This window comes from Micromys minutus (genome assembly GCF_963924665.1).
Source record: "Micromys minutus genome assembly, chromosome: 9".
In the NCBI taxonomy this organism is placed as follows: domain Eukaryota; kingdom Metazoa; phylum Chordata; class Mammalia; order Rodentia; family Muridae; genus Micromys; species Micromys minutus.
The window spans coordinates 61,680,837-61,693,473 of NC_137978.1; the positions used below are offsets into that span (position 1 = coordinate 61,680,837).

General features: G+C 46.5%; 1 protein-coding gene across 3 annotated transcripts in view; it reads left to right on the forward strand.

Annotated features, from left to right (window-relative positions):
- The window catches only part of CLSTN1 (calsyntenin 1), a 59,348-nt gene that overhangs the window by 23,729 nt on the left and 22,982 nt on the right, over positions 1-12,637 (forward strand). For all 3 annotated transcript variants that reach the window (XM_080921214.1, XM_080921216.1, XM_080921215.1), the window contains exon 2: positions 3,459-3,581. In XM_080921214.1, coding sequence (XP_080777340.1) covers positions 3,459-3,581 — 123 coding nt within the window. The remainder of the gene's footprint in view (positions 1-3,458; positions 3,582-12,637) is intronic.

The following is a 12,637-nucleotide window of genomic DNA, read 5'->3' on the forward strand; positions in this document are numbered from 1 at the left end:
GTTGGTTCCCTTCTCCACTGCCAGTTCCTCAGGCTGTCAGGCTTGGCCGCGGGTGTTTCTTAGTTTCCAGCGCTAAGCTCTCCTGGTGGCCTGAGAATGTCTCTTCTTTTCAGAGGTTTATGCTTATTATTTTAAATTATGTCTATGTGTGTGTTTGTATGTGGGATTGTGCTGGGACAAAAATGCTTTGACCCAAACTCGGATCCCCCGCAAGAGCAGTATCCGACCCTAATGTCTGAGCCATGTTCAGTCCGGAGAGTGTGCCTTCTGCATTTCCAGTCTGGACCTGTGCAGACATCCTTCTGCCAGCGTTCTGTTGCTCTGAAAGGGGTGTGAGAAAATCACCCTAAATAAGAAAAGCTGTGCTGGCTTTTAGGTTCAGAGGTTGCCGTTCGTCGTGGTCTGTCAGCGCGTCAGGCCTTGCTGAGTGTCTCATTGCCTGGAGGCTGCTGACCCTCTAGGGCTGTGGTTCTCAACCTTCCCAACGCTGCCACCGTTTAATACAGTTCCTCATGGTGTGGTGACCCTAGCCATTAAACTTTTGTTGCTACCCCATAACTGAAATTTCGCTGTTATGAATCATGCTGTAAGTAGCTGATATACCAGCAGGGTATCTGACATGACCCCCCCCCCCCCCCCACACACACACACAGGTTGAGAAATGGAGAGGAAAAGTGGGAAGGACAGGGAGGAAACGAGGCCACCATTCTGTTTGAGGCCACACCCCCAATGACCACCTGGTCCTACCTCCTAAAGGTTTTGCCATCTCCCAATGGTACTGCAGGCTGGTGAACAAGTTAGAGTGTCCAGTCCTTCAGGGAACACTCACTCTCCAAACTGTACCTGCCTGTTTTAGTGTTCTGCTTTGTTTTTAGATTCATATATATATATGATTTATATATATAATACTTATATTCGTATATTTATATTTGTGTATGTGTTGCCTGGGTGCATTCTGCACACCACATGTGTGCAGTACATGGTGCCCACATGGAGGTCCAATCCCCTGGAACTGGAGTTACGGATGTGTGTGAGCCACCATGTGGGCGCTGAGAACCAAACCTAGGTCCTCTGTAAGAGCAGCAGATGCTCCTAACTCCTGAACTGACTCTCCAGCCACTCTCCTGCTCCTGTGTATTTGAGGAAAGAAAAGAATTGGCTGGAGACTTTACGTGTACTCACTCTATTTTTGACAAGTTTCACTCTGGAGCTTGTAATCCTCTTGCCTCTGCCTCCTGAGTTTGCAGAAGATTGTGACGCTGTGCCTAAGTAGGGATTTAGAACATTGGCACTTTTCCACCCTGAGCGTCTTAACGGGGGCTGCTGGTGCTCCTTTAGTAACCAGGGGGGTGGGCTAGAGGCGATATTTTAATCAAAGTATAAATCTAAGCATGAACACACAAGCACCTGCTGCCACCTGGTGGCAGTATCCCAAGATTGCAGGGCCTTTTGATGAACCAAGATTCAGTTTGCCTTGGATTTTATAGGTTCAGTTTGTAGTTGAAGTGCATTAAAGATGGTTGAAACCTACAGAATGGCCAGCATAGGTGTCCTGATACAGGGTACATATGCCATCCTTACTTTTAGCCAATGTATTTCTACACAGAAAAGATATAAAGCAGAAGAGGAAGACGTGTGGTGTGTGATTGCTATCAGGGTCTCTGTGGCACATTGTGGATCTGAACCAACCTGGCAGAATCTCTTGCTTGTGGGACGTGGGCAGGAGAGCAGCCTTCTTTAGCCCACAGAATTGGGATGTGCTAGGATAAATCTTTTGTATTTGAAGTTAACCCTGAGGTTCAGGGTTCTTACTGATTGTTTTTGTTTCTGTTTTTTTGAGACACAGTTTTCTTGTGTAGCCCTGGATATATTAGAACTTGCTCTGTAGACCAGGCTGGCCTCAAACTCAGAAATCCACCTGCCTCTGCTTCACGAGTATTGGGATTAAGGTATGCACCACCGCCACCTGGCATCTGTAGATTCTAAAATCAAGTTTCTAATGATTGAGCTCTGTTGTCACAAGAATCATTTTTTGTCTGACAGTAACCCCAGAAACCCCACACACCAACAGGTGTGGCTGCTAGGTTTGCTGTTAGGAACGTAGCTGGCTTTGATGCTCTGGAATGCAGTGGACTGAGGACGCAGGGCTGCACCATGACCGATGTGGCCCTCGGCTTACAGCCTATAATCTTCTGGTGGTTTGGAGAGGAGATGAACACAGACACACCAGTCACCTGCTTCTATAAATGTTTCATAGTGCAAATAGAATGTAATGAAATATTAAAAATATCATTCATTAATTATTGAAAAGTTTAGCGTCTGGAAGTGGCCATATCCCTCATGATGCTGCCAGATTAAAGGAGTAACTGAGAAGTTTTGAATTATGAAATTAGAATACTGGGATGGTCATGAAATTAATTGACACAAAGTTATTTTCCCCCGTGAAACTTGTTAACCATTTTCAGCTGTAGCCTTTCTGTTAAGGTGAGCCTGCCCCATCTGGGTTGGGACACTGCAGGTGGCCCACACTTTGCTTTGCTTGACATATTTACATCCCTGTGGTGCTGGAAAAAAACAAGATGTCATGTTAAACCAAGAGTTTTATGGACTCAAATGTTGGAATAAAATTCAATTTTATTTTATTATGCTTGTGACTTTATTAGTAAAATAAAGCATTGATACAAGTTTGTATCAAATGCTCTTTGTTACAAGCCCAATTAATGGTTTGCTTTGTAAAACGAAAGATGGGAGTGGGGTTCAGTGTGTGGGGCTGTAGTCCCAGCAGTTTGGGAGGCAGAAGCAGGAAGATTGAAGCCATCCTGGACTATATAACTTAGAGACAGACAGAGAGACAGACAGACAGACAGACAGACAGCACCATAAAACTAGAGGTTGGCCGAGATGCATCTGAGGTTTCAGAGTTTGTGAACAATTTGCAAGTCCCATTTGCCTCAGGCTGATCCCCCGAGTTGTCCTGACTTCCTTCATACTGGGGTCTCACCAGTGGGTGAACTGCCCATCTCCCATTGCATAGTAGAGGTGCCGCTGTCCCATGAACCCTTTGATAGAAGTCCAGCCTGTGCAGCTTGTGAGACTTCCGTCAACGCCAGCAGGCATCCCTGCTACTGTGCCATCCCATCCTGTTGCCATGGGGACGGAGGGTGGGAATGCTGACTCTCCTGGTCCACTCTGTCAGAGCTCATGTCCCAGGAATGTCTTGTGGAAGGAAGGAGTCAACTTTTGTCTTCATGATCTGGGTTAGATTTTATGGGGGTGCCACTCCCGTAGTCAGACCACAGTTCACCTTTTTCAGATGACCATTGATTTACATGCCTCTGGCCTCGCTTTCCCGTGTGCGCCTGCGCTTGTGCGGAAGCCAGGCGTCACGTGCTCGCCATCGAAGACAGCAGAGCGCTAAGCAGCCTTACCGGTGTTTCCTTTTTTTTCTCCCAATGCAGTTAACAAGCACAAGCCATGGCTGGAGCCCACCTACCACGGGATAGTCACCGAGAACGACAACACGGTGCTGCTCGACCCCCCCCTCATCGCCCTGGATAAAGATTCACCGCTGCGCTTTGCAGGTACGGAGGCCAGCTGTTCACTCTCCGCAAGCCTGGCCTGGATAGGAAACGACTTGTGTCTGGATGGATGACCCGACCTCTCGGGAAGTGTTCTGGTAGCTGGGAGCTGCTTGTAGCTTCAGGCGCCACATGTTCTCCTTGTAATAGTTGAGGTAGCAGACACTAAGCCGTTCTGCTGGTCAAGGGGGGAAACACTTAGCTTAATTGCATCATGTTCTCTGCCTGGTGCAGATGGGCAGATACTGTCTAGACACACGCAGCGCAGACGGAGCACGCACGGGCCACGTGAACACTGCTCGGACAGAGGTGATGTGGGCCTGCGGACCTGCCTGTTCACTCGTGTCCAGGTGTTCAAATGCGAGTTTCACGTCACTCCAGAAACTCTCGGTTCCTTCCATTCACCTGCATGAGCTTAAGGTTGAGCAGACTTTATGGGGGAGTAACTTTCGGCCTAGATTTGCTCCCCCTCCACAATCTTTAAATTTTATTTAACTAAATTTTCCTCTGTAGTTTTATTGATGCATATGAGTGTTTTACTTGCGCTTAAGTATGTGCACCGTGTGAATGTCTGGTGTCCACAGAGGTCAGAAGAGAGCATCGTATCCCTTAGAAACTAGAGCTGTGGATACTGGGAGTCAAACCCAGGTCCTCTGCAAACGCAGCAAGTGCTCTTAACCATTGAGCCGTCTCTCCGGTCTCTCTGTGGTTTAAAATCATATATGGTGTTGTTCATATGCTGTATGCTGAGCACATTGTCAAATTGCATTTGTTTATTTTTTACGGGCATGTACCACCATGTCCAATTTAGTGAATTTACATTTTTTCTTTTTTTGTGTGTATGGGTGTTTTGCCTGCATGTGCCTGTGCACCATGTGCATGTAGTACCCAAAGGGGCCAGAAGAGGGCATTGGATTCTCTGGAACTGGAGTTAACCGTGTGAGTGACCTTGTGGGTGCTGGGAACCAAACCCTGGTCCTCTGGGAGAGCCAGTGCTCCTAACCACTGAGGAGTCATCTCTGCAGCCCCTTGTTTGTTTGTTGAGACAAAGTTTTTGATATGTTAATGCTAGCTGGCATCAAACTTGTCATCCTCCTGCTTCAGCCTTCTGAGGGATGAGGTGACAGGCATGCAGCCACAACACTTGCCTTAATAAAGTTATCAAATGTTTGATGTGAGTGATAAGATTGTATCCTGCGTTTTTGCAGAGAAAAACCTGTAGGGCAGTGTCATAGATTTTCCTGCATTACTTACAGTTGGTGGTGTTTGCCAGTCAGCTCTGCCCTGACTGCTGGAGGGTCACACTTTTTCAGTCCCAGAGTCAGAGCAAACACTGGGACCACACACGCATGTATGTGGCTGTGTCCAGCTTTTAAAGTTTTCTTCTTTCTTTCTTTTAAGTTTTAAAACGTTTATGAGTATACGTGGTTTGCCTGCTTGTGCACAAGGGTGTCAGAAGAGGGTGTCGGGTCCACCGTTGTGAGTCGTCATGTGAGTGCTGAGAGTCAGCCGAGGTTTTCTGAGCCAGCGGGCCATCTCTCCAGCCTGTGTCCAGCCTTTCATGTGGGCTCTGGGAATCCAAACCTCAGGTCGTCAGGCTTTGCCGAGATCTTACCCACTGAATCATTCATTCCCTGGCCCAAAACAACTTTTTTTATTTTTGAGAGAGGGCTTATTTTGGCTCATTTTTTAAGAGATTTATTTTTGTTACTTTTGTTCATGCACAAGCACATATACATGTGAGTGCACACACATATATTCTGCACATACTGTACATATACACATAAGCATACCCTGCACACATGCACACACAAGCACTGCTAATACACGTGCAGACATACAGTGTACACACTGCATATATACACACAAATGCACACATACAGTGCACACATAACAGTGCACACATATATACCAACATGCATACATACAGTGCTCACACATATACAAACATGGACACGTGTGCCTATGCAGAAGCCAGGAGAGGGCCTTGAATTTTGAAGCTAGCTCTAGGTGTGTGTGTGTGTGTGTGTGTGTGTGTGTGTTTTCTAGGTAGTTATCATTTTGTATGTGACATTTATATCACAGTTTTAGTGGGGTTGCCTAGGATATATTGCCACTGGATTTATATACATTCCCGAATTTTAAGAAGTGATTTAACGGCTTGGCTGGTTAAGAACACCTGCTGCTCTTGTGAGGACCAGGGTTCAACTCCCAGCACCCACGTAGTGGCTCAGAACTGTAACTCTAGTTCCAGGTAATACAAAACCCTCTTCTGATCTCTGTGGGCACCAGGCATGCTTGTGGTGGTGCAGACATACGTGTAGACAAAAACACTCTTACACATAAAAATAAAATGTTTTGAATAAAATAAGAATAAATGTTGAAAAAGGGAGTAGTGACTCAGGCTTTGAGTTTGGAGCTCATATCCATGTAGCATGTTGGGTGGTACATGCTTTCAGTCCCCTCGACCTTTGTGAGGTGGCAGCAGAGGGATTCAATATTCAGGCTTGTCCTCTGTGACACAGTCAGTTTAAGGAAGACTAGCCTGAGCTACGTGAGACCCTCTCTCGGAAAACAAGGAGGCAACAAAATGACTGTGGTCCAGGATTCCGGGTCACCACTGCCAGCCGTGATTTACAAAGCGCTAGCTAGCCGTGTGCAGCCTGCGGTGCTCAGAAACCACCACACAGCCAATAACGCATTTGCTCCTCAGCATCAAGAATAGATTCCAGGCACTGTTCCAAGGGCTTTATTAATAAAAATTGGTATTTAATTTTCCACCAGTTGAAGTAAGGATGCTTTCTGCCAGCCCCCTTTTAATGAGAGGAACTAGGATCTGGAGAGATGGCTTGGTGGTTAAGAGCACTGGCTGCTCTTCAGAGAACCAAAGTTTGTTCTCAGCACCCACATGGTCTATAACTGCAGTTCTTAGGGGTCTGATGCTCTTTTTCAGTCTCTGTGGGCACCAGGCATACACATGGTGCATATGCAAAGAAAGTCACACATATAAATATAAACAAGGAAGTAGTTTTTGTTTTGTTTAGAGACAGGGTTTCTCTGTGTAGTCCTGGCTGTCCTGGAACTTCTCTGTAGACCAGGCTGGCCTGGAACTCAGAGCTCTGCCTGTCACCTGAGCGCTAGGATTAAAGGTGTGTGCACCACCACTGTCAGCTTCACCCCTCAGTTTCATTGTCTGTAAACAGAAGTTTAACACCCTTCCTAGGGGTTAGGGATATTTGTCTATATGAGTTGAAGAGCTTAAATTCACTGAGGACTCGGATGTAGCACAGTGGTAGGGCACTTGCTTACCACTGAGCTGTGGGCTCAGGCTCTGCCCCAAGCACCACCCTCAGTAATAATAATACTAATAAAAACAAAAACTCAATCAAAGAGTAAAGCAGTGCTTGGTTCAGAGTTTTGTATGGAATGCCTGCTGTTTCAGTGTAAACAGACTCATATGAAACGAGTTTGAAAATACGTTTTCGGGGACAAGCAAGATCGTCTGGTGGGTAAAGGCACCTGCTATCAAGCTGGGTCCCTGATTCCTGGTGGAAGGAAAAAACGGCCTCCTATAAGCTGCCCTCAACCCCGATGGATTTTTTTTTTAATTCTTTTAATTAAAATTAATTTTAATTTTTTTAATTTAATTAAAAAAAATTTTTTAAATTTAGTTTAGTTTTGCTTTAGTTTTTTTCAAGACAGAGTCTTATTACATAACCCTGGCTATCCTAGAACTCAGTCTGTGGACTAGGCTGGCCTCGAACTCAGAAATCCACCTGCCTCTGCCTCCTCCTGAGTACTGGGATTAAAAGACATGAGCCACTACACCCAGTAATAAATGTAATTTTTAAAGATGTTAATGTATATTTTTAAATTTAATATTCTGTGGAAAATGTACTTCTGTCTTTTTTACATACATTGCTATTCAGTTCCCTCACACTTGAGATTATTTTTGTGTTAGCAAGGCTTATTCTGGAGACTTGTTCTGAGATTGTTTACACAGTGGCACTGAGTCAGCTGTGGTGACAAGATTGGAGATGGCTGTGTGGTGGCAGTAGCTAGCTCTCAGTGAACTGACAGTGTCCCCAGCTTGTCCTGAGGCTCTTTGTGGCCACCCCCCTCGGCTTCCAGAAGTCAAGTGTTGTCACTGGTGGGGAAACTGGTTCGGAGCGTGTCAGCTGCGTGCCATTGGGAATGGTGGTATCTCTCCATGGTGCCCTGTCTAGTTCAGTGCTTGGGGCACACATAACTCCATACCTGTATGCGGAAGGATGGTGAGTTTGTCTGAGGCCACACAGATCCTCGGACTTTGCCAGACCCTCGGGCTGCAGCCCTGTAAGACATGCCATTTCAAAGTTGAGAACAGTCTGCTTTGTGTGCAGATCAGCACTGAGCTCGCTTGACAGAGCTCCAGGGCAGACACATTTGTGGTATTGAGCATTTCTGTCCCTGGTGCCCCTGGTGTGTTGTCGGTGTCAGACTTTTAGGGAACACACAGCCAAGTCTGGATTGTTTTCTTGTAGGGAACTAAGTTGGTGTGAGGTAAGAAAATGCGACAGGGAGTTTGTTGATCGTATCTGCTGCAGGTGTCTGCCTTCATAGATGAGTCTGATAGCGATGACTCTCTCTCTGCCTTCATTCCTACATCTCTTTCAAGATTTATTATTATTAGCATTATTATTGTTTCTGGCTCTTCTCAAGTCTCTTTCTCTAGCCTGTAGTCAAGAGTGAGCATTTTGCCTACCTGCAAAATGTCAGAATACCACTTGATGTCAGGTGCCCTTGGAGGTTAGGGGAGGGTATCAGATCCCTGGAACCAAAGCCGAAGTTGTTTGGGAGCCAGCATGTTGATGGTTGGCACCAGTTTTGAGTCTCCTGCAAGAGCAGGCCAGTGCTCTGAACTTCTGAGTCATCCGTCTCCAACCCCCATCCTTCTGCTCGATTAAACGTGTTTTACTTCACAAGTAGCTTACGGTCAAATTTCAGACGTTCAGAAACCATGACCGGTGAGGCAGAAGAGTGAACACAGAAAGCCTTTCTTGGCGGAGCCTAACAGACCTGGGTGCTGGTGTGTGATCACAGACACGAAGGCATGGAGCAGGCACAGTGTATGTGGGTATGGGGCAGTGCAGGTCCCCATGGGTCACTGTCAGCTTCCTAAGAAGCTGGTAAAGCACTTGCCTAGTGAGTCCCAGGCCCTGGCTCAATCCCAAATATAAAGGGTGTCTGTCCCCTAAGAGGAGTTTATAAAACACCATGCAAAAGAATTCTCTAGTCTGTGCTGATGGAAGAAAATGATAGGACCACAAGTCCTTACTGAGAGGGTGTCCAGACAGATTACCCTCATGTCCGTTTTAAACAGTCCTTTTTTTCTTAATGCCTTCCTGCTGAGCACTGGTGCACAGCTGGCCACCTGCTGCTACATGTAGTGTGCGCACAAGCTGGGCTAGGCTGAGAGCTGAACATGGTGGCTGACAAAGGTGATGAGGTGGCTCTGCTGTGGGACTGTGGTCCTTTTTCCTGTCTGAGCTGCTGTGGTTTCTACCTGTTCTCGTCTCCTCTGGTTCTCAGTCCAGTCCCCGGGTCCCCAGCAGCATTTAAATCAATCCTTTTAAATTAGATAGGACAGATTCTGTTGCTTGCAGATTTGGAAGCCCAGAGCTGGGATGGCTGACTTCCATAAAGAATGAAGGGATGGTTGGAGCCTGAGAGCAGGAGCCCTCACAGCTTGGAGGCTGCCCAAAGAGGGTTAGTGTGCCCTCCAGAGAGGGAGGGGCCATGGAAGGACGGGGCAGTCTGAAACTGTACCTCTACCTAACTTTAGATCATGGGAAGTTGAATCTAGATTCTGTTGGATTTGTCTTTTTATATTTTGTCTTTAAAGATTCCTTCAGGAGGGAAGTGCCCTTGGCCATTTTAGATAATCTGAGCCTGGAATGAAGGGAGAGGAAGAGGTCGGAGGTCAGAAGTAACTGTGAGAATGACAGGGCAGACAGATTCTGACTCTGTCCCAGGCTGGTATAGCTGGGAATCTGATTTTCATGAGAAAAACAATATTTTAGGAGGTTTCCCCGCTGTAAGGCAATCGTGTGGAGTTTGAATAGAACAGGGAGGAAATTGTATGTGAGGTGATTCTGAGAGGTTCTCCTCTGCGGTGTGTGGGACCCAGGGAACAAGGCTGAAATCATAATAGCTGAGGGCAGAGATGCCAGTATGAGGTCAGTCAGTGCTGGTAACTTCTGTGAATTATACTGGGGAAGGGAGGAGAAGTCAGTGTCAACTGGTAAAATGAATAAACAAGCCAGTTCTCACATTGTGCAGCATATCAGAGATCCTGAGTGGCAGATATTTACATTATGATTGGAAACAGTAGCAAAAATTACAATTATGAAGTACCAACAAAAATAATTTTATGGTTGGGGGAGGTCACCGCACCACGAGGAACTGTAGTAAAGGGTTGCAGCACCAGGAAAGCTGAGAACCACTGAAGTAAATGTGTACGTATACATGTAAGTCTGTACTGTGCGTGCATGGATATAGGTATTAGCTCCTGGGAGAGAGGATTATGAGTGACATAATGAATCTGTATCAGGGGAGGAAGAGTCCCAAACATCATTGTCCATTGGCTGAGATGGAGTATTGTGTCTGTGTTAAGCACAGATAGATGCTGAAGTGTTGTGAATGAAACTGAGTCATGCCTGGGATTTGCTATGAATGTCTCTGTGCAAGCTCAAAGATGGTAGGGGGCAGTGACATGTGCCAAACAGCATGCACGCACACATACACACAGATACACAGGGCATAGACACATACTCCACACACAAACACATACATACACACAGGTTTACACCATCAGAGAAACACACACAGACATACCCCACACACAGACACATCCATGCAGACATACACACACAGATAGATACTACAAACACAGAGAGATATACACACACACACCCCAACACACACACACACACACACACACACACACACACACACACACAACATATACATATACCCCCAACAACACATATAACAGGTTTCACACCGCATATACAGACACACAGACACACACCACATACATAGAGACATGCAGGCTTAGTTTCTCACTTACACTTGGACCACATTTTTCCTGCCTTTAAAGCTCCTCCCAAGTTTAGGGCTGACCTCATCTAAAATACCTCCTGAAGGGTTGGAGAGATGGCTCAGGTTAAGAGCACCTGTTGTTCTTGCAGAGGACCTGGGTTCAGTTCCCAGCACCTGCATGGTGGCTCGCAACCTGCTGTGACTCCAATTCTGGGGTCCAGCACTTTTCTGGCCTTCACAGGCACTGCACATGAATGGCACACATGAACTTGCCCAGGAAAATATCCATGTACATAAATAAAATTCTAAAAGCAAAAGTGACCTCCTGGGTCTGGCCCCCAGCTTTTCGTGCTGGGGTAGCCAGGTGACCATGTTTACCCAGACAGACTTGTTAAAGAGCAAAAGGTCCTTTAGAACTGAAGTCCCCTCCATCCATCCAGCCATCTGCTGTCTCCTCTCTTGTTGGCAGTTCTTGCCTCAGCCTGAGAGAATGGCACAGTATTGCCACTGTGGAGGGTGAGGCAAGAGGACCACTGGAGCCTAGGTGTTCAAGAGCAGCCCAGTCCTCGGACTGAGGCCCCCACTCGCCTCTCATTGCTTGGCATCAAGCATCTTTGCCCTCTCATTGGAATGTGTGGCATTAGTGGTTGGTGATTCTCAAACTCTCACGACAGGGTCCTGGTCTGTGCTCGCCAGCAGGCCTGGTGGCCTTGCGAGGAACACCGGCTCACTCGATATAGAGTTGCCTCTCTTGCCCTGTGCTCTGCAGAAGAATGAGCTCCAGTCAGAAATTGGGAGGTTTACATTGAATTAAAGCCTTACAGCCAGGATTCAATGTATTTTATGGTGCTAGAGAGATGGTTTATTGGCTACATACAGTTCCCAGAATGTATGCCAGGCAACCACAAGCACCTGTAACTCCAGGTCCTGTGGGATCCGATGTCTCTGGCTTTTCCAACACCGTCTCTCATACCTATACACATAATTAAGTTATAAAAATAATATGGACAGAGTATATTTATAACACAGTTTGTTAGCATGTCTTAGGATGTTATTCGGGAACACATGTCACTTCGCTCTTCTATCTCAGGGCTCTACAATAGGAAACAATAAATTTTTTCCTTAAAGATCTTGGCAGGGAATGCTTTAGATTCTGCAGCCCATGGGGTCGTTTGCAGGGGATAAACTGGCAGGAAACTTAGCCATCATTGTGAGAAAATAGCCAGGGACTGACTCAGTGGGCATGTTTGTGGTCCGGCTAAATATCACTTAGGAAGACTGATGTTTGAAGTTTAGTATCATTTACAAGAGTAACAACCAGCCAGCTGTGGTGGGGTGCTGCTGTAATCCAAGCACCCAGGAGTCTAAAGCAGGAGGATCCTGGGCTGGCTTGGGCTACAGAGTAAGTTCCAGGATAGTCTGGAGCTCATCGTGAGAACCTGTCTCAGTTTGATGAAGTATTTTAAATCCGTAAAAACCATTCTTTTTGCACACAGGCCTTTGAAAAAGAGGGGGTGGCCTGACTCTCGCCCAGACTCCATGGTCTGTAGAGCCTAGCCCCACAGTAGCCTTGCAGGAGAACTGCTGTGGTGGTGTTGTGAGTCTACAGTCTCTAAGTGTTGTGAGCCTTGAGTGGTTGTCACTCACACTGTGGCCAGCGTGACTGAGAAACTAAAGACTTAATGTTGCTTCATTTTAATGTGGAGTTTAGTTTATGTTCAAGCACACCTCGTAGCCTGCATCCACCTCGCTGGACAGCACTGGTCCATGGGAGTCTTTGTGCTGTAGAAAAAAACAGAAACGCTTCCTGCCAATTGTTCAGGGGCAGCCAAAGGCCTGAGACTGTGTTGTACGCAGAGTGGAAAGTGGTTTTAGCAGCAGTGGGTGTTGAGTGCTTGCCAGGCAGTCAAGAAAATGAGTAAGTCGCTGTCTTATACATTAGTGGGACAAGTGAGCTTTAGATCATGAGGCTGTAT